This window comes from Rutilus rutilus (genome assembly GCF_951802725.1).
Source record: "Rutilus rutilus genome assembly, chromosome: 4".
NCBI lineage: Eukaryota > Metazoa > Chordata > Actinopteri > Cypriniformes > Leuciscidae > Rutilus > Rutilus rutilus.
In genome coordinates, this window is record NC_140212.1 from 12,916,448 (window position 1) to 12,938,307 (window position 21,860).

General features: G+C 37.8%; 2 protein-coding genes across 6 annotated transcripts in view; both read right to left on the reverse strand.

Annotated features, from left to right (window-relative positions):
• Positions 1-1,903: 1,903 nt before the first annotated feature.
• Positions 1,904-8,080, reverse strand: sinhcaf (SIN3-HDAC complex associated factor). The gene is made up of 6 exons (XM_084407870.1): positions 7,902-8,080; positions 5,178-5,305; positions 4,860-4,959; positions 3,561-3,684; positions 3,335-3,485; positions 1,904-3,230 (listed from the first exon to the last, which is right to left on the reverse strand). The coding sequence occupies exons 2-6, from the start codon at positions 5,303-5,305 to the stop codon at positions 2,963-2,965; spliced, it is 771 nt and encodes a 256-aa protein (XP_084263996.1). The 5' UTR covers positions 7,902-8,080; the 3' UTR covers positions 1,904-2,962.
• Positions 8,081-9,309: 1,229 nt separating this feature from the next.
• dennd5b (DENN/MADD domain containing 5B) overlaps positions 9,310-21,860 on the reverse strand; it is a 40,036-nt gene continuing 27,485 nt past the window's right edge. For 2 of the 5 annotated variants that reach the window (XM_084406321.1, XM_084406320.1), the window contains 13 exons: positions 20,272-20,403; positions 18,951-19,103; positions 18,779-18,857; positions 17,903-17,984; positions 17,530-17,658; positions 16,902-17,023; positions 16,425-16,570; positions 14,213-14,331; positions 13,941-14,128; positions 13,098-13,180; positions 12,887-13,013; positions 11,491-11,665; positions 9,310-11,383 (listed from right to left, as the gene is read on the reverse strand). In XM_084406321.1, the coding sequence (XP_084262447.1) occupies positions 11,200-11,383; positions 11,491-11,665; positions 12,887-13,013; positions 13,098-13,180; positions 13,941-14,128; positions 14,213-14,331; positions 16,425-16,570; positions 16,902-17,023; positions 17,530-17,658; positions 17,903-17,984; positions 18,779-18,857; positions 18,951-19,103; positions 20,272-20,403 (1,719 nt within the window). In that variant the 3' untranslated portion in view covers positions 9,310-11,199. Of the gene's footprint in view, positions 11,384-11,490; positions 11,666-12,886; positions 13,014-13,097; positions 13,181-13,940; positions 14,129-14,212; positions 14,332-15,307; positions 15,350-16,424; positions 16,571-16,901; positions 17,024-17,529; positions 17,659-17,902; positions 17,985-18,778; positions 18,858-18,950; positions 19,104-20,271; positions 20,404-20,782; positions 20,891-21,860 lie in introns of all 5 variants that reach the window. The other 3 variants (XM_084406317.1, XM_084406319.1, XM_084406318.1) reach the window with 3 other exon arrangements.

The following is a 21,860-nucleotide window of genomic DNA, read 5'->3' on the forward strand; positions in this document are numbered from 1 at the left end:
TATTACAGACTAGTAATTTATAATGAAAATGTACAAGCTGACGTTGATTTAGCTTTTTAGTATTTTGAAAAGAGTTTTCCCTGGAACATATGAACAAAAACATATAAAACCAAAAACGGACAAAACGATCAGATCATGTGCTCAAATCTTTCATGACACAAACACACACACACAAAGCAGTATCTGTCATTGAACACTATTTACAAAAGGCAGAGAGGGAGAGAGGAAGGGATATGAACACATCTATATACGATGCCAGTATAAATAGCAAAATGTTGGGCTTTTTGGCTCTGAGTGAGACAATATTGAAAATATCCAATTCTAAAAAACATTTGAAGACAATTAAATCCCTGTCATAATTAAACGCCACGGTCATCTCAAAGTTGTAGTCAAACTCTGATTTCATTTTTGTTCTTTTCTTGCATTTATCTACAAAAATATATATTGGGACTGTCTCAAAATTTGCCCAACTTATTGCAAAACAAAATAAAAAATCTCCTTAGAAGGCCATGCAAAATTCATGCAGATTTTTATCAAGACGATATTTTCCTTAGCGTTCATGCTCGACACAGATCTTTACCAAAAACCTTAAATCTACACTTTTGGATATTTACATTAGTACGCTGAATACAAGAGTGTTGATAACCAGGCATCATTTTTGGCTGGCCGTGCCCAGTCTGCTTCAGCACCGTAGAAATGCTGTCTGAGGAACAGTAAAACACTAGGCGTTGAGTTTGATGCCCATTAGTGGCTAAAACCTGCACTGAAATCAGGGTTTAAAAGTGACCATTCACCATCATTAACTTTTCTTACATTAAACACAAAAATTGGATTTTTTGAAGAATATCCTGCAATGTTTTTTGCAAGTGAATGGGGACTGGCGGCATCAATCTTCAAACTGCACCATAAAAGTTCCACGTCTGTCAAAAGTCATATGGACTACATCTGACATATGGCTTTAAAAGACTTGGAATACAGCACACAAGTCAATTTTTAACACTGTAAAAAATAGTTGCTGCCTTAAAGTTTTTAAGTACAATCAACTTGGATGTTTAAGTCATTGCAACTTAAATTACATTAAACTGACTTTAATAAAAAATGAGCTGAATCTTGAGCCCCTTTCACACAGCGCGATGATCCCGACAAATTGCCGAGAAATAGCCAGAACGCCTTCTGTGTGAACGCAAACACGACCCGGGATTGATGCCGGCATCGATGCCGTGTTGGGGGGACCTAGTAACATTGCCATGTTCAGTCCCGAAACGCGCGCTGTGTGAACAAAAGCCGTAATAATGACGTGTCGTAGTGATGACGCTGAAGCCGGGATCGTTCGCCAGCTGTGAAACGGTATGTAATGCGCAAGTTTATGATCGAATCAGAGAAAAATAAAATAAAATAAATGCGTCTCTATAGCACGCATTGTGTTTATCGTGCAATTTATACGCCAAAATGAGTTTTTACGTGCATATGATACGCATGGGTAGGATTAGTTGTGTGGGGTGCGTGTGTATCACACGCAATAAAGTGCGTATCATATGCACGTAAAAACTCATTTTCGCGTATAAATTGCACGATAAACACAGAGAAATCGCAGCTCATAAGCAAACTTAAGACGCTGCTGAGACATTACAAGTCACATCGATGTCACGTGTCTTTACGGGATTTTTACGGCCGCACTCTCTGATTCCGGAAAATCACTGGCAGTGTGAATGAACCAAAATCAAACGAACCCGGGTCAAATCCCGGGTCACTTTATCCGTGTATTTTCCGGAATCTCTGTGTGAAAGGGGCTTTGGATAACTTAAAAAAAAGTTGAAAATTGCTTAAATTATTTTGATGAGTTAAAGCAATGTAAAAAAAATATGTTGTCATAACTTATTAATCATAATTTTTTTTTTTTTTTACAGTGAACCCTAGTGCCCATTCACTTCCATTATATGGAATAAAGCAGCCAGATGTTCTTCAAAAAAAATTTTTTTTTTACTTTTGGTGTCCCATGCAAAAAAGGAAAGACATTTAAATGGGTTTAAAACTACAAAGCTCCTAAAGGTACATGGTGATGGGAAAAAAATGAGAAGGGAGGAAAAATGATGTGTTAATGCTTTTGTATTCTCACAAATCATTTAAGTTCTTGAAAAAATTTCAGGGAAACACAAATGTTTTGTGAGCAAACGCAAAATTTTTGCAAGAGAATTCAAAAGCACTGAAATATCATTTTCCTCCCATCTCATATTTTTCCATCACCAAGTTCCTTTAGGTGCTCCATATGAAACAACATGAGGGTGAATGACAGATTCTTTTTTTCTTTTTACATTTTTAGGTGTCCTGTCCCATTAACTACAAACCAAGAGGGGGAATAAACAGAGCAGGCCTTAAAAATAAAGACAAAGACAGAACAAAATAAATATATAAAAGGCAAAGATCAGAAGCTTCCCTAAATAATGGCTATATCCCAGCTGGAATGGTGGAATATCCTAAATACTGTACACTAACTGCAGACACAGTCACCCCAGAGGAAGGGCACAATGGTGCTCAAGGGTAGAAAAGTGACAGCGTAGGATTGTGGTCACTGTCCAAGTCGATTCTCTACATTTCTATGCATGATATATGTAGATCCAGCATTCGGTGTTTGAGTGAGATAGCAAAAAAAAGCAAACTCATTTTCCCTGATCTACAAAAAAAGAAGGGGTGAACTGGAATAGCGTGGTACCAGGCTCTGAAAAACAAGGAAGGTTTTCAGTCAGTTTGATAAATAAAGGTTGCTTCGACTGCAAAGGAAATGAAAGAGACACATTCTCAACGAGGAGGAAAAAAAACAGGAAAAGACAAACAAGGATCCAGCTGCTCATGAATCGAAGGCAATCCGAGAGAACGTCTTTGAGAGTGTCTGAGGGGCAACGCTACGCCTCTGACTCTCGAAGGCTTCTTAAGAATGCCAATTCAGTACCCTGGGAATGTGGCATCACCACTCCTCATCCACTTCCTGTTCCATTTTTATTTGGGAAGAGGAGTGCGGTTGATTAGACGAGAGAATTTCTTGACTGCTCTGCACCTCCTCTTTCTCAAGGTCTCTGTCCTCGTCTTCCTCTTCCTCTTCCTCCTCCTCTTCTTCTTCTTCTTCCTCCTGCTCTTGCTCCTGTTTTTTCTGACAGCAGGGCTTGTAGAGATGTGGGTCAATCAGAACCTCCCCGAAGCGACCTTTATAAATGATGCCACAACATACCCGTTGCCTAGAGAGATTTGAAAAAAACGCTCATGTCATTTAAAAGTACTCGTTCTGATGAAGATTGAAAGGTCAAACTTGTGAATCAGACTGATTCGGCAGAGTGAATACCTCTTCCAGTATGTCAGGTCCAGGAAGGAAAAGACTGGAGAGCGGGCGGAGCCAGGAGTCAGCTCCGAGTCAGAACCCTCGTCTGATTGGTTACTGTAGCTGGGCGACTGGGCGGGGCTGGCGCTGGAGGTGGTGCTGTGAGCGTCTGAATCTGTTAACAAAGACATTTTTCATCAGGAATATTTCATGTTTTGTTTAATTTAGTTTTTTTCGATTCAGTACTCACTGTGTCTCTTCAGCTCCTTCTGAACTCTGCTGATCTGGTTCGGTCTGATCCGTCTGGATAGGGATTTGACTTTCTTTGACTTCACTGTAGTTTTCAGACTGGGTCCCCCTCGTGCATCAACCACCTGATAACAATTGATAACAATAACAATCTCCATTATAGTGATTGGAATGTAATATTTATTTAATTTTCATATCATTATTTTAGTTATAAACAAAACAATAAATATATTTATATTAATATGCGTTTTAGGAATTATATTATATGTCAGGTTCATAATTATTTATTTATTTAATCATGTTTTATCAATTCATTCTTTTTTTGTCATAATATTTATATTATAGTGTTTATAAACAAAACAATAAATGCATTTATATTAATTTGTGTTTCACGTTTTATCTTATATGTCAGATTTATAGTTATTTAATACATTTATTTTCATGTAAATTATATTATATTACTTATAAGCAAAACAATAAATATATATTTAATCATATAGAAATGTACAATAAATACATAGTGCCTACGTTTTTTAGGCATTTTGTTATTTTATAGACTTTTTATTTTAGATTGCATGTTATTTATTTTATTTTTTATTTTCATTTTATTATAGATCAGGTTTATAATTGTTTAATTGGTTTAATTATTGTCAATTTATATTATACTGGTTAAAATAAATATAAAAAACAATGAATACATTTATATTAATTTGTGTTTTAGGTATTATTATAACACATATACATATACATATATATATATATATATATATATATATATATATATATACATACATACATACATACATACAGTTCTAACAAAAACAAAACATAAATCTATATTTATTATTATTATTATCGTTAAGATCACCTACAACATTTTCATCAGTGGACCAAACATGATTACATCACCTTATTTTTCATATATCATATTAAACTGCATTAGATTTAATTTGTAATCATTACAATCGTACTGAATTGAAGAACAAATTAGTGAATACTTTGATTAATACAATGTAGCTAATTGTTATTAATACTATTACATCTCTTCAAATACACATTTGTGCATGTAGAAAATTGTTTGAGGATGTGGGCTTCACCAACTAATTCCCATTTCTTCCCAAGGTTTCATCCTCATCTACTTTATCATCTTATAGGGAGTTGCCACTCAGAGGGGATTCAGTGAAAAGCTGCTTTGGAACAATATGGTTCGAAAATGGATTTGAAAAGACTCAAGTGTGATAAACAAGAGGCTGTGTAAGTGTGACTTCAGTGGAGTTGTTGCTGTGTAAGTGCCACTTACATGATTCCAGTTCTTCTTGGAACCGACGGGAAGCTTCTTCCAGCGTTTTACCAGCAGGACACAAGCGTTGCAGATTTCACCAGAGCGAGTCTCGCCTAAACTGTAGAAGTATCCCATTGTTATATCATTGTAATGGCAGCATGCATATAGAAACGTTGTGAACAAACAACATTATTTCCACTACATTCTTCTAAAAGAAAATATCTGATCACTTGACTAGAGACACAATATAAATCCTGTACTTACTGTAATTTCACCAGGCAGATGTTAATATCATGTTAATACAAATGAACCACACACACACAATATATTACTCACCCAAAGCAGCTCTGAAAGTCTCTCTCATAGCGTTTGCTGTCAGTGAAACGAGAGCTGGAGGATTTTGCCCTGCAGATGCAGCATCCATCAAGGCTGCGGTACATCTTCGGCTTATGAAAGCCAAACATCTGTGACACAAGAAAAACAACTCTCTTTTTGGTACTTCTGCTGATTCACAATGATTTAACACACACACGTTTAAACACATTGGCTGCACCATAGTAGTCCCATAGTTCCAAACAAAGTTACTGATATGGTCCTCATTATTATCAATGATGAAAACAGTTTTTGCTGCTTCATTTTTTTGTGGAAACCGTGATACCTTTTTTTTTTATTTCACGTATCCCAAACGTTTGAATGGTAGTGTATCGCGATTTCCACTAAAATATTAAGTATAAAATACATATTAATATTAAACATTGATAATAAGAAATGTTTCACCAAATCAGCATATTTCTCAAAGATCATGTGATAGTTAAGAATAATGGCTGCTATAATAATAATAATAATAATACATTTACTAATAATTATAATAAACATACTTTGTAATTTTATTTATATTATGATGTAAGTTTATATTAAATATGGAAATATTTGGAATAAAATGTAATAGTTCAAATAAAATTGTCAAGTCATGGAAATAATGGTTAAAAATTACACAAATATGAAAATATTGTAACTGCTTATTGTTGTCTTGTTTTTATCACAGTATTTTCATAATTTCTGTACATAGATTTTATATATTTATACACACGTGTACATATTACTTTATACATATACAAGTAAATTTATTATAAGTGCTAATAAATGTAGTTATTACAGCTGTATAGTATACTGTGTGCATAGGGCTACATATTGAATATTCTGTTACACAGAGAGAGTGAGAGAGAGAGAGATGAAATATGGGTTATCATCAGTCATCATCGCGTCAATGGGATAAGAGCTTAATGGACCGAGTGCTCCTGCTCCGTCTTATATAACCTCGTGCTGATGATGGAGCCGGACAACACCAGTGGGCTCGCGCATCGACAGATCGGTGTTAGCAGCGGTGCCTTCACGAGGCATCATATTCATACAGTATAACTGGGTCATTACAGAGGAAGCATCTGTCCAAACCGCTGTATTTTTTAGTTAAATAAATAAATATATTGAGAGAGAGAGAGAGAGAGAGAGAGAGAGAGAGAGAGAGAGAGAGAGAGAGAGAGAGAGAGAGAGAGAGTGTGTGAGTTCTAACGTTTAGCCTGCGCTCTGTACAGTGTGTGAGTTGAACCGCGCTTCTGTATTCTGCCTCTGCTCTGACGCAATTCAACATGGCAACGCGTTTGAGAGGAGAAGAGGGGCAGAAAATGGGGGCAAGAAAGTAATGCCATGCCGTCACGGAAACCACGATCAAAAGTGCCATTAACATATAAGTGTGTCATCTAAAGTTATCCAGATAACACCGAACGGACATTATCAATGTTTCGCGGTGTTTAAATGTCCACGCGCGCGCACTGCAGTGAAATGGTGCGTGTGTCCCGCCGTATTCATTCACCGCCCACCAGCTCGCGCGGAAGCATGGCACGCCACACGGCATCTTTAAAACACACATTCAGCATGTTTTCACCGCAGTTTCACTGATAAACGACCCTGCTCTGTACAAGCAACTAATTCGCGCACTTTCTTTGATGCCAGTTGCGCTCAAAGAAGAAGAACGGTTGAATTTAGTCGAACTGTTCGACCGCTGCTCTTTGTTTTCCGCGCGACTCTGCGTCAGTGGCTCGTGCGACTCCATGCTTCGCGCTCGAGACTGTAAACACATGCGGTCCGTGCAACAACTTCGCTTAAGAGCATTGAGCGCAACAAAACACGCATTTGCATGTGTATTTCCTTAATAGGATAACTTAATAGACTTTTAAACAATTCAGAATGCTAAAATCGATTTTATAAGCTCCACGTTTAAATGCGTCAGTGACACCGCCTCCATCTCACATTAAACGAATCTCGTACAGTAGCAGAGCTCTAACCGCTACATTAACGCTGAGCTCGTTGAGTTAGTAAAGCAGAAGTTTGGAAATGTTGTTGATGAGCTTGTGAAAATGCGGGTTTGTTTTGAAGCACACCCACCAACAGCGGAGCAAGAGACCACACGCAGTCAGACGGATAGTTCAGCATCGCAAGTTCAAAACGAGTAGAACAACTAAACTTGTTTTAATGAATACATGCAACACCAAATACACATATATTTGAGAGTGCATGTTCACTGCTGTAGTTTTATATAGGCTTTCAACCAGACTACAATGCAAATTGTTTATTTTAAAATGCAACATTGACCGTTTCTGTCAAAATACTCATCTATGACGCATTTTTTGTTTGTGTCTGTTCTGACTAGTGAAATAAAATATCAACTCTGGCTTCAAATAAATCAATTCTGTTATCAAACACTTAACAGCGATCTTCAGGAAAGGATGCGAGCGCCCTAAAATGTGATGCGCTGTATAGGCAGCATGTAAACACTAAACTTACCGCACGCTTTAACACTAGAGCAAAAAAAAATGTACAACAATTCCCGCAAGCTTCAAAAGTGACCTTACTGTTACATTTCTGATGAACGCGACAGCTTTCAACCGGGCATCGCACTGTCACACAACTTCTTAAGGGGGCCTTACGAAAGGCGAATTATGACATCTTCTGCACACATATAAACTGTTAAATAACTTTTACGAAAAAGACCTTTATTCTTACCTCGACTTGGATCAGTTGAAGTCAAACCACACAGCGAAATCCAAGAGTTACAGGCGTTACACATTTAACAATGCGCCACTCGTTACTGTCTCACTTTCTGTCTGAGTATAGTAAAATGTTTACGCATGCGCGGATGTCCATCCACCATTTTCTGAATTTCTTCAATCAACCTCATTTGCATACGCTGCTGACGTTTGACTGCGTCTGCATTCTATTGCCCATATAAGGGAAAGAAAATTACGCGGGAAACGTGGGCGGGTCCGGTTGCTAGGGCAGCAGCCAGTGCGCTGAGATCCCGGTGGGCGGAGTTACGCTCTACTACTACGAGGACAGCAGATGTCGGAACAAACGCAGCAGCAGCAGCACATCCTTCTTCTCTCTCTCTGTGAATGTGTCCGTCAGCCATGAGCACATGTCGGCAGCTTCGTCTGCGATATATTCATCATGAAAGTAGTTCGAGATAGCCGTTTTTTATGGGCCCGCTGCAGAATAATTAAATAGACTGAAGGAGCTAAACGACATTAGACCAACATTTTGGGTCAGAAAAAAAACGTTAATTCCCTCAAGCAGGAGAGCTGGTTTCGTTTGTAACTCGTGTTTCCCCCCCTCAAAATGTCGTGTAATAACCTATTCCTTTATTTCATTTGCTTGCAACAAATTAGTTTAGAAAATGACTTGTGTACTTAAACTGTCAATTATTCTTAAAGGGATAGTTCACCCAAAAATGAAAATTCTGTCATCATTTACTCACCCTCAAGTTCCAAACCTGTATGAATTTCTTTATGTGGACAAAATGAAACATTTTGAAGAATATGGGTAAACCATAGACTACAATTGGCCCCATTGACTTTCCATAGTATTTTTTCCCCATCCCCAAGTATGGTTTACCCATATTCTTCAAAATATCTTGTGTTAAACAGAAAAAAATTAATGCATACAGGTCTGGAACAACTTGAGGGAGAGCAAATGATGACAGAATTTGAATTTTTGGGTGAACAGAGAGTGTTGTTAATCTATCCCACTGTGGATGGCTTATAATACAAACAGAAAACATGAACAATTTGAATTATGTGCATTAATACGTATAAATCAGTCAAATTTACATTAATCCCAACTTTTTTTCTGGAGTTATTATATTATCACAATCACTCCCTGCTCTCCCGAACAGCAAAATCTCCGGTTTCTACTATAAAAAAACACTTATTTGATTCCTATGAGCCAAGCACTGAACATTTGTTTCACAGATGCCATCAGCATGTCCCTAAACTAAAAATAACATTCCATGAAGAATGACTCTTCATAGAGGAATGTTCTATGGGACCTGAGTGTTGTCCTGGAATACCATGCGTGCCTAAATGTCCTGTGCACACACACACACACAGTTCAAAGTTCAGAGAGGACACAAATATGGACATAAGGAGCAATTTTAATGAGTTGCTTCACAAATATAAACATGATAGTGGAACCCCACTCATTTTACACAGGGAACTTTTCATAATATGATTGATGTTTAGAAGCATTTCGTACAGGGGAGGAAAAAAACAAAGCATTAACCAGTATGGAATGAGACTGAAAGGATTTAGAGGAACATTTTTACAGCAACAGTACTTCTCCAAGATCTAAAACAGCACATGCATCAGCACTGCAAACATGGACAGTTCCTGCAGTTTCCTCATCCATCCAGCCAGAGGATTCTGGGATTTCAGCAACTTCCGGGGCCTAAAACTAAGTCGACCTTTACACAAGATGGACGTTCCAGTCTATACAAAGTCTGAACACATCATAAAGTTGATTTACTAAAATAAATAAATGATACAGTGTCAGTTTACTGCATAATTCACCCCAAGATTTAGTTAATCTAAAATCAGACAGCGTCACAAAAGTTTTGTTTGAAAATAAATACATACAAATGATCCGAGTCATTATAAAAAGAAAGCAAGAAAATGCACAGGTTGATGTACTCCAGATGTCTTAGATTAAATGCTGAGAGTCTTAAAAAAACAAAACTTCAGGTAACATTAAGTGATTTAAAGTTGTAACTCATCCTGTAACAAATGCATTTATTCTACTACTAGATTTCTCTCAGCATGGATTCCGGATTAAAACTGAGGCATAAAAGAACAAACATAACTGGTTATTTAAGGACAATACTTCTTAATTTCTAAGCAACGTGCAAGTAATGCAGTAATTAAACATGGATTTACACAAAAAATGCTGCATTTAGACCTTTAATTAGTGATAAATACTAGGGTTTACACTTTATATTTAAAGCACCCCAGAAGTAACTGTAATATTTAAGATTTGAGAGATTTTAACTGCGACTAAGGTTAATGGCAAAAAAAAGAGAGGCTTGTTATTGCTTTCCAGGTCTGATTTCCAGTGTTTCTTTCTTAAACATAAAAAAAATTCAAACATGATACTGAAGTATCTAAGAATGAAGTTAATACTCATTGGCAAAATAAACACATCTTCCCAAAGTGTTCATCTGATAAGCCAGCCACACACTCGCACACAATTCTATCACACATAAACTATAAACACATCTTGTAACATACAGCGATTCACATCATGTTGGAATGTCCTTTTTCTCTGAAAATTCATTTGACAGGCTTTTAACCAAGAGAATGTTTCAAAACGACACCCTCAAATTGACTATCCAATGTCAAGAATCTTCTAATTCAAACTGACAGCCAATCAGCACATGGATAGCATCAGTTTAAACACACAGACATCGATTTACTGATTAGTCACTGTGAGCACTTGAGGTCTGAATTCCTCAAGTATAGTAGTTATTGAGTGTGTCGGACATATATTAAGTCAGAACTAAGGCTCCTCAGCAGTTCAACTGTTCTTGACATACTTTGCAAAAAAAAAACCACAAAAAAAACCCAGTGCTTCCTACAGTGCTTTCCAGAGAGACGGCACATGATACGAAGCAGAAACGCTAGCGGATACGACCGTTGCTCGCAGACAGATGTGTGTGGAAATGACCACAGGTTTAAAAGCAAAATCCACAGGAAAAAAAAAAAAGTGAGTCTTCTAAAAAAGAAAAAAGTCATCAACACTTTCAGTTAGAAAGAGCACAACTCCATATACTGCTACAAAACACACTTCTGAGTTCATTTCTTTGGGGAGGGGGGGGTGCAGGAGACAGTCAGGTTGAAAGAAGCTTTGATAAGTCCTCAGTTCTTCCCAGGTCAGCAAACGCACAAGGCAGAGTAACTTGTAGAGCCGCTTTGGCCCTGAGGGTGGCAGCAGAAAAGGGGGAGCAGTCTGAATTTGAGCTCAGTATGTGGAATTACAGCTCAACGCTTTTCGTAAAGGAGGTCTCCAGCGTGATGGGAAAGTCACTGAGCGTTTCCAGGACACCGACGAGAGAGCTGACGGTGAGCTTGTCTCGAAGTAACGCGTTCTCCTCGTACATGCGTGTGTTGACGGGGCATTCGGCCAGCAGAGGGAGCCACTGCGGCAATAACCGGTCTCTGTGAGAGTGGGATATACATGCAGACAACTCTTGAGTACATTTTGCTCAGACTTTCAGATGTTTTATTTAAAACAAATGCATCAAAAAGCATGCGTGTGTCCTTACCTTGCCCCGAGGCAAACTAGCAGCTGGAACTTGCCATCCTTGCCAATGTTGCGTGGCATATTGTTAACAGCGTTGACGTATCGACAGAAAGATTCACAATTCAGACCAAGAGGCTCTGGTACTTCTTGGAGGTCTCCAATCTGATCTGCATTCTCCATAAGTGCTACTACTCTCTCTGTACAACACACACAGCAACACATTCATTAGAAACCTAAAAAAACAAAAATGTTTTATGCAGGAAATTAATCTCTCTCTCTCTCTCTCTCTCTCTCTCTCTCTCTCTCTCTCTCTCTCTCTCTCTCTCTTATAAATAATGTATATATAAATAATGTATATGTGTGTGTATGTATATATTTTTTCTTAATGTAAAATATTTCACTCATAAATGTCACATTTTGAAAACAGCACCCATGCTTAATGTCTTTAAAGGAGAACTCCGGTCAATTTTAACATTGAGCTAATTTTTTTGTACATTTGGAGTGCTGTCAGTACAGAGAACAACGACAAAAATCGGTGTTGCCTACACCGAGTTATCCTCTTTTTAAAATTTGCACCCTGTTGACTTCAATGGGGCAAGTTTTAAACCTGCTTTTAGCCTCTTAACATCCTTGATGTGTCATTACAAGTGCACAGGTCATGTGAGTGATTCCTTCGGAGTGAACGCGGGTGAATCTGACTGCAGTAGATGTGAAAGATATTAATAAAAATGATGTTTATCCTGTTTTCGGTCGAAGTCCACAGTAATCAATTGTCGAGTTCACGCGCATAGGTTTAGTACCTATGATCACGCACGTGAACTCGACAATCGATTACTTTGGACTTCGACCGAAAACAGGATGTAAATACAGGTATGTGCGCTGGCTGAATAAACATAATTTTTATTAATATCTTTCACATCTACTGCAGTCAGATTCACCCGCGTTCACTCCGAAGGAATCACTCACATGACCTGTGCACTTGTAATGACACATCAAGGATGTTAAGAGCCTAAAAGCAGGTTTAAAACTTGCCCCATTGAAGTCAACAGGATGCAAATTTTAAAAAGAGGATAACACGGTGTAGGAAACACCGATTTTTGTCGTTGTTCTCTGTACTGACAGCACTCCAAATGTACAAAAAAATTAGCTCAATGTTAAAATTGACCGGAGTTCTCCTTTAAAAATCTATCTACTGTATCTATACAATATTTATATATAAATATTATACATTATATAGGATCTAGCTCTATATAATGACGCCTTAAATTAAGAGAAATAATAAAGTCAGGAAGTAATGCGATTTGTTTTTCTAGTTTATTTATTCTGTTTGAGTGAATATCTTTGGTATAGAGCTAAAAAATCTTAGAATAACAGTTAGTGCCATATACTCTCACAGGGAAACATTTAATAAGCTTTACCATAGAAATCCCACACAAAGACATTTTTCTGAAAGATTCGAGCGGAGCGGAATCCATGTTGGAAGAACTGCTCCAGTGCCCACACCAGACCACCCTCACCACACAGCAGAACCGTAAGACTGCCCCTCTGAAACACACCGTTTTAGGTTAAAAACCCCCAACAAAAAACAGGGAAACAAAGTGACGATATTCTTAAGTGGACACATCATACCTCTTTCTCTGGTTTGTGGAAATGCTTGATAATATTGTTGACTGCTTCACCGATGGATTCCTGTATCTGAACGGTTGTTGGTTCTGAAGAGAAAAGGATTGTTAAAAAGGTTGAACACCTAAATACAATAATAGTACTTCACAACAATTATCAATCTAAAAATAGTTAAGAATAATGTACATGTACATTAGATGAAGACAGTCATATCAGCAGGGTCGCTTCATGGAGGCGGCCATTTTGAGATCACATGAGCAGCCGAATACTAATTACTTCATTTCCCTAACCCCCATGATTTGACACTTTCATTTATGGAATAAATTAATTATGGCTGACTATTAACTCTTTCCCTGCCATTGACTGAATTTTCCGTCATTTATGAAACAACGCTTCCCTGCCATTGATGGAAATTTCTGGCCTTTCATGTCTTAACTGTTATACGGTCGAAATCGCTATTAAGCATCTTCTGAAAGAGTAGATAATCTCCAGATCAAAACACAGGCAAGAAAAGGAACAAAAATCTTTTTGTTTAAAATGTTGCATTTTTGCAAAAGAATGCATGAAGCTAGAATAAGATTATTATTATAATATATTTTTTAAAAGCAGAGGTGTTCTTTCTTTTGATATATTGCATGTTCAGATATTCATACAATAAAGTAGTCTGGATGCAATAAAAGTTTTGTTTAAAAAAAAATTATAATGCTAGCGGGGAAAGAGAATGAGTGTCACTGAAAGCATTTATTTTTATGTGATGCTACATTCAAACCACTAGGTGTCAGTGTAAGTCCAAGACCATGACAAATCAAACACTACTGAAAGCACCTTTAAAATACAAGTTAAACTTACTGTTTCCACGTCCTGTAAGTGATGTGATGCTAATTCGTCGGATCTGGGAAGGCGACCGCTGAAGGGGCGGAGTCTTAGCCCCTCGGCCTCCTTCATCATCACTGCACGGAACTACAAATTCACCGATCAGAACTCGCTCAAGACTGCCATCATCCACACCTTTCCCCAGCCACCTGCCGCACGGGAACCTGGAAAGGATAACAAGTGAATAACAAGAAAGCCATAAAAGGAAAAAGATGGAGGGAATGTGAAGAGGACAGAGTAGGCCGTACTTGTATGTGTGGCCAGTGATCTCATTGCGGACCATGACACAATCCACCAGCCACTTGGCAAGCAAGCCAGAATTATCATGACCCAGCTGCACTGTTGTCAACTTCCCGAGGTTCTGACGCTGTACATACAAAACAGATCAACGAAAAAGATGTCAGAGGCGTTAAGCAGCTGTCTGAGAATAACTGAACAACCCGTGTGAGGGTGTGTGCTGCATTTTGAAAGTGAGCAGCGGAAGGACACCAAGACAGTGAAAGTGTACAATGTACTATCACTGATTTAGATTTACTATTGCAACCTATGGCTCTAAAAAATATTTATGGAATCAACTAAACGCAAGTGTACAAGCAGGGTCCAAAATGAACACACCATAAGTTCCCAATGTGAGAAAAAACTGGCTTGGTGAGTAAATTAAAGTTACACGCCTGAGCCATCAAAACAAAAATATACTGAGTTTAAGGTTATTTTAGTTTTGTGGCTTGAAAACAATACATATGGCATTTTTCTGAAACCACTCACCAACTGTGCATAAGAGTTCATTTTGGATCCTGTATACAGTATAACTGTATAACTGTTAGTCTAATTTTCTAGTCTGGTCTAATTTCCATGTTAAATGGATAGTTCACCCAAAAATGAAAATTCTGTCATCATTTACTCACCCTCATGTCATTCCAAACCTGTATGAATTTATTTCTTCTGTTGAACACAAGAGAAGATATTTTGAAGAATATGGGTAACCAAACAGTTGATGGACCCCATTGACATAAAAAAAAATACTATGGAACTCATTGGGGCCCATCAATATTATTCTTCAAAATATCATCTTTTGTGTTCAGCAGAAGAAAGAAATTCATAAAGGTTTGGAACAACTTGAGGGTGAGTAAATGACAGAATTTTCATTTTTGGGTGAACTATCCCTTTAATTAAAAAAAAAAAAATTCCCCATATGTGCAATCAAATCGAAAACGGCTGTTTTAAGGTAGAGAGGAACCCAAAGAAGCAAAAGAGGTGATCTCTCTAAGTAAGGAAGAAGAAAAATGGAGAGATGAATGAATGTAGAGAGAGGGAGGAATAAAATGGAGGGATGTGCACCTAACCTTGAAGGCGATGGAGAAGTGCGTGTGAGGCCTAAAGGCAGACTGCGAGAGGACACAGAATGAGTTAGAACATGATGGATGATTGACAGTAAGACAAATGGCAGTGATTGGTTCTATGAGGTGGGATGTAAGAGTAATACCTCCTCCCTCAAATTTATAGATTCATGCATATATATAGAGAGGGGTTTTGATCACTAATACATGAATCACCATCTCAGTTTGGGGGGAAAAAAGAAACAATCTGGACATCAAGAAAAAAAATTTGTGAGAAAATCTGCAAAACATTCTGAAAGGTCAAAGCAAAAGAACAAATTTTAACAACAATTGTATCATTTCGCCTCAGATTAAAAAAAAGAAATATTTAAAGTCCCCCTGTAGTTAATAATTGTCTCCCTTAAAACTCATCTTTGATCACAAAAATTACACATTTAAACATGTGTAAAAAAAAAAAAAAAAACTCCTTCCCTTTAAAATAGCTTGAATGTAACTCTACACCCTTGCCTCATTAAGTATACGCGGTTCTATGAATATGCAAATTAGCCCCGCCTCCACTCACGACATCAGAAACACCAGCGATTTTAAAGCACGTTTTTGAGACTGTTTTTGGTTCACTGCAGTTTTAAGGAGAAAATACTCAGCAATAGTGTTGACTTATGAATTTGTACATGGTTTGTCAAAGCATATTAAAAACACCACATAGACATAATAACAAAATTAAAAACCTGATTTTCACCACAGGGGGCCTTTAATTAATTTTTTTAATAAATGATTAGCATAAATTATATTTATGTTCCACAATTCTCATTAGAAGAAAAAAAAAAAAAAAAAAGTACTACTAAAATTACTTTAAAAAAGGCCTAAATATAATATCTATTTTTTAAGAGATTCACCCTGTTACTTTCAATTGTTTTTATTCCTTAGATAATTTGTTCTGCTAAACTTTTATTTCCATAAACAACTCAAGTTAGCAGATGTTCGAAAGACCTGCAAGCACAGTCAATTCTGCGGATGGCAGGACAGATGACTCTTTCAGTCCCACAGGAAAACAAACACTCGAAATAAACTGCTGTATCAGTTTCAGAGCAGAACAGCTGGAGCGTGACATCACGGAACTCACGTCAAACGTCATTTCCAGAACATTCTTCGTGATCTGCAGGGTGCCGGAGTCGCCAAGCTCGCCGGACACACACAGCCAAGGGTTGGACGTCGTCATTGCGTTACTAAGCTTCTTGATGGGGATGATGACGGCCCGGTACGGAATCACTGAGGGCACAAAAAGAACACAAATCAGGTTGCAGCTAATCACAACATCATACAAAAAGACAGAAAGGGTCATTTGAAAATTAAGTTATGCTAATTCCTATGCATCATCCTGTAGACAATGGCTAAACACAAGTATACATTTTTCATGATATGCAGCATCAAATCAGTGTCAAGTGTCTGACATGATGGATGCTGTTTTATATGAACGTTTGCATTAAATATTCATAAAATTTTAATCCACATTGATTGACTATGGTAGGTGCTGTCCTGGTTTGCACATCTGTGTGTGTGTGTGTGTGTGTGTGTGTGTGTGTCTTTCTCTGGGACGTACTTATGGTGGTGAAGACGCTGGTAAAGCAGAAGTAGTCCACTGCATTCAGGCTCAGGAGATGAAAGAGAAACTGTTCTTTTTCCTCTTCGCAGCGCAAGAAGGCGTACCGCTTGTACAGCTTTCTGTGGGAACATGGCATGCTTAATAACAGGTGCAGCTACTTGAAACGGGTCGTGTACTTCTTTGCGTCACTCACAAGTTATTGTGATGAGCATGTTTTTTTGGTGTATATGTGGGAATCTCAAATCCTGCAGGTGTGTGTGAGTGTAGTTTGTTTTTTAACGCCATGCCAGCTTCTTTGGCTATTTTCATGGCGAGAGAAGTTTTTTTAAATCTATTTTTGCTACAAACAATATTTGGATTAACTTTGTAAAAAAAATCTTCAAAAGTGTCACCTGATTAAAACAAGGTTTCTCACAGGGTTAAACCCAGCACAATCTAATAAAACATGCTAAAGGATTTGACAAAAAGTGACAAATCTTTTCCTAAAACCTTGTGACTCATCCTGGATTGGCCTATTCAGCAACGGGTATGAACAATCTGGTCCCATCAATTTGAAAAATAACATTGGGACTGGTGTGTGCATGTGTAGATGGGAGTTTGGATGCGTGTTAAGTATTGTACGCACTTGGTTAAAGACTGGTTAGACAGCAGCTGTTTAAGATGCTGGGAAAGTAGTTTTTTCTCCAGGGACAGACGGATCCAGGCACGTGCTCGACCTACATCGGTCTTAATCTCTCCCATGTTCTGGATGTGTCTGAGAAGTTGAAAGAGAGAGAAAGGATGACGGAGAAAGAGAACAACAAGAACAGTACTGTAATTGATTGAATGTGGGTTGAAATGGCCACAAGCAATGGAACATTGTGGGTGTATATCAATCTCTCTTTAAAAAAAAAACCCCACATCACGTCATTTAAATTACCCAGCTGAATTATTAAACAACCAAACCACTGTTATGCGCACTACTGTACACGACAATTGTCTTCAGGCGATAAACACACCTCATATCCTGTATGACTGAGACACGTAATGCAGGAAGACCAACACTGGACTCTGGCTTTCGTCTTTCCTGGCCATTAGACACTGTAGAGCGAGAAACACACAGTTTTAGCACTCTAAAGCAGAGCAGATTTTAAAGTTGGAATGAGATGGAAATTCACCTATTTTCTAAATGCATGTTTAATGATATCATCACTTGATCTTCCAGTGAAACGACTGACTTAGACGTCCAGTGACGTAGGCTTCCCCAATAATTCCGTCCAATTGACTGGATAGAGGTAGATCGGAATGCAATTTTGCAATCAACAACTGATGTTTTGAACCAAGACCCCATCCTACATTGTTTTATTTTAGATAATTAGTTTCACTTGAATGTACGTCAAGATATGGAAGAAGATCTGTTGTTACTTATGTTACATCGTGACTTTAAATCCCTTCATGCAGAGCTTTTGGCCTGTTAGCATAATTAGCATGGAGAGGTGTTAAGTCTGAAGACTTCTAGCTACGCAAGCTTAATGTCAAAAAGCAATTTGAAACCTTATGTTTCGCAAGCACTAGCAGGTGTTAACGTCAAAACTTTGTGAGTATACATGTTCCTTTCCTGTTTTCTAGGAGAATCACTGAGGAATATAAAGTTAATTAGCTTATAAACATGTTTTGCTAAGTCTTGAACTTCCTCAAAAGGCGGCAAAACAAAAACTTGGGGTCTGAAAAACAATTTTTTTTATGTACAAGTATTTACACTATGTTGTGCGAGACGAATCTAAATGCGGCCCTACAGAAATGGACACCCCTAAATTCTATAATTTGCAGAGTGACCTGAATAGACTTGTTTCTGGTCTTACAATCTCATATGCATTTATGTAGAAAGTTTTCACCTGGAGACTCTGACAGCAGCTCGTTTTTCTCTTCTCTTGCCTGGTAGTGCAATAGATGAGACCACAGCGCAGACTTTCCCTATGAACCATGACGACAGCACACAAATGATTCTGAGCATTAGAGCTGCAATTGTTAGAATGTGAAACTCATTTCCATTTGTTGGTGTCTCACCTGTTTGACCAGTAGGCCGTGGCTCCATATTCTCTCCAGCAGGTCGCACAGACTGGCTATGAGCGTGTTCTCCTCCAGACCGGTGATGTTTGCCTCTCCATGTCCCAGTTCAACAGCCTCTCTGCCCATTTTCTCCACCAACATACGCTTGGTCTGAACATGATTGAAAAATATCATTACCAAAACATCACACCAGACATTTCAATCTTGACTCGGTAGACAAAAGGGTCATAATTCCAGTTTCCCACAATCCTTGACTAATGCATTTCTGACTTTTACAATGCCTGTCCAGTGGTTCATGATTACTGGATAAGGATATTAAAAATCATTACACTGAGATTGTTGGGGCAGATTTCCATTTGTATGTTAAGTATTAAGCATTTGAATTATTAAATGCAAGCAATTGTACTAAATAATTTACAACTGTCTCCAGCAAAACTAACTTACAGACCAATGACTATCATGGTGACCTACGCCAAGTTTTGCACTACAAAGTACAATATCTAGCCAATTAAAAATTCTAGAGTAGTAAAACGATTATTCAAACAATACTATTATATTTATTTGGTAACGCTTTATTTTAAATGTCCATGTTACATATGTTACCTGTTTGTACTTTAGTAATAACAGTACATTATGCTTAATTACATGCAACTAACTCAAAACCAAACCCTAAAGTATGTTAATTAATATTACTTACTATTTAAATGTATAATTTCACTGTAACAAGGACACCTTAAAATAAAGTGTTTTTATTAATAATAATTACACTTATAATTCAAAGAAGAAAGTAATATCTGTGACTTTTTAAAGCATAATACAATTATAATTTTAAAAGTTCCCTGATATTTCCATTAGGAATGAACTAACATTACAATTCTTGTTGATATGAGCTGTATTATAAGCCTCATTATTTTGATGTCATGGCCAGTGATCAACCAATGGCTGATATAAAATTCTATATTATTTTGTATAAATAAATAATAAAATATAAAAAAATAAAACAGGAATCACTGCATATGCATTATAATCTACAATAGGAAATGCAATAGGAATTTGCTGAACATTACATTTAACAGTGTATTCAATTATTACTGTTTTTAAAGATGAACTTAAAATGAGCAGTAAATGACAATAAAGGTAATCTAAATAAGCAAATATGCATGCACAAATATATAGTATCTATCGATCAACACAAACCCTGTTAAAATGGTTTGATGACAGACTGATATATATAAATTCCAAGTTTTCCATAACTGTGGGATCCCCAGTTAAAACGCACACAAATACTTCCATATACGCATATTAAACTCATCCTGACCTTCATCTTGCATTCTTTCAGTAAACCCTCCACAAACTTCCAGTTGGTCTGAGCGATGACTGCAGGGGAGAGGTCTGATAATTTGGGTTGTCTCAGGTTCTTCCCCAGGTTACGGGCCTCCTGCATGTACTTCTGCAGATCAGGACACAGATAATAAAGAGGCTAAACACGTTTAGAAAGGTTCAAACACACTCACAGAAGTAACTGTTGAAAAGTTAGAAACATTTTCTTGATAACTGTGGGCACAAGTTAACTGTTGATTATAAAGCCGAGGATTTTTTATTCTTCGTAGTAGGATCCTGTAAGGTTTGTGATTGTTGAGTGATTCACTAAGCGCTCACTACTGAAACTCTGGTTTATAAGAGCGTGTGGGGAAAATCCAGGGGCAGATCTGAGTGCAGCGGAGTTCAAAGGTCACTTGTGTCTGAGGGGAAGGGCTTCAGGGAGGAGTTTGTTAAGGGCATGTTAGGAATGTTTTAAGTCGGTCATATAACGACAGGCCTCCACATACCAGACAGCAGGCCGAGAAGGACTTTTTAGGTGGTTTTAAAGGCGGGGGTGGTGCCTTATCCCACTCCCAGAAAGCCATAGAGTTCTGCAGGAGCAAACACCCCTCCACCTGTTGCGAGGTGGTACGACCCACACCCCACAGCATCCAAACGCACACAGAAACGATGAAGAAACAAAAGGAAAGAAAAAAGCAGCATGCACATGAATGTGAGGCAGTCAGACAAGAAAAGACAAGTGAGAAAACACCAAGACACTTAAAAGAGAAAATGAAGACTCAAAAGTAAAATAAATAAATAAATAAATGGAGACAATGAAGAAATGAGAACAGGCAGATTCACAAAAAGCTCAGGAGGCCTTTGTACTAATAAGCATTATTCATCAAGAAATTTGACTTGTAAATGGGTTATGTAAATCACTTACAGCCCTGAAGACCATTTATGTGATTCAGACATTAGGAATCTGTGATTTATGGATAATTACAGTCATTATCATGTCATTGAAAAGTGATAAAAAAATAAATCCTGACAGTCTAACTGTTCTTTGGCGCGTTTATGAGATATGGTAGCCTGACGTCGTCATACTCAATTCTAGTCAGAATGTGAGTCTGATACTTCTCCATTGAGCTTTGATTATGGGGCGTGTTTCAACCGAACCAGGAAAAAAAATTCCTCTGCACTCAATTGGATAGACCTACAACCAATCAGAGCAACGGAGTAAGTGACGTATGTTTTTCATTCATGTTTCCGATCGCGGTTCTCTGTTCCTCTTTTAAAATTAATGCGCTGTCGATATCATCTATAACAGACGCGATGGCGGAATCTACACATGATGTTTTATAAACAAATTTCAGGAGGAGCACATTCAAATAATCAATCCAATCAACCGTCTATCAGCATGAGAGGAAAGCATATATTTATTCACTCGGTCAACTCACCTAACATGACAGTTTTCAGCATCCCTGCACTCACTCTTGGCTTGTTCTTCCACAGCCAGGAATACGGGGGGAGTACTTTGGGTTCGGGCCGAATACCGAGCCCGAAGCCTCTCCTCAGACAGCACGCCAAATATGCATTTATTCT

Excerpts from the sequence above, each read along its gene's own strand:
- sinhcaf (XM_084407870.1), bottom strand. The coding sequence starts at position 5,305 with ATGTTTGGCTTTCATAAGCCGAAGATGTACCGCAGCCTTGATGGATGC. Across the intron at positions 3,486-3,560 it reads GAAGGAGCTGAAGAGACACA|ATTCAGACGCTCACAGCACC; the intron begins GTGAGTACTGAA and ends CTTTGTTAACAG. Across the intron at positions 3,231-3,334 it reads GACCTGACATACTGGAAGAG|GCAACGGGTATGTTGTGGCA; the intron begins GTATTCACTCTG and ends AAATCTCTCTAG.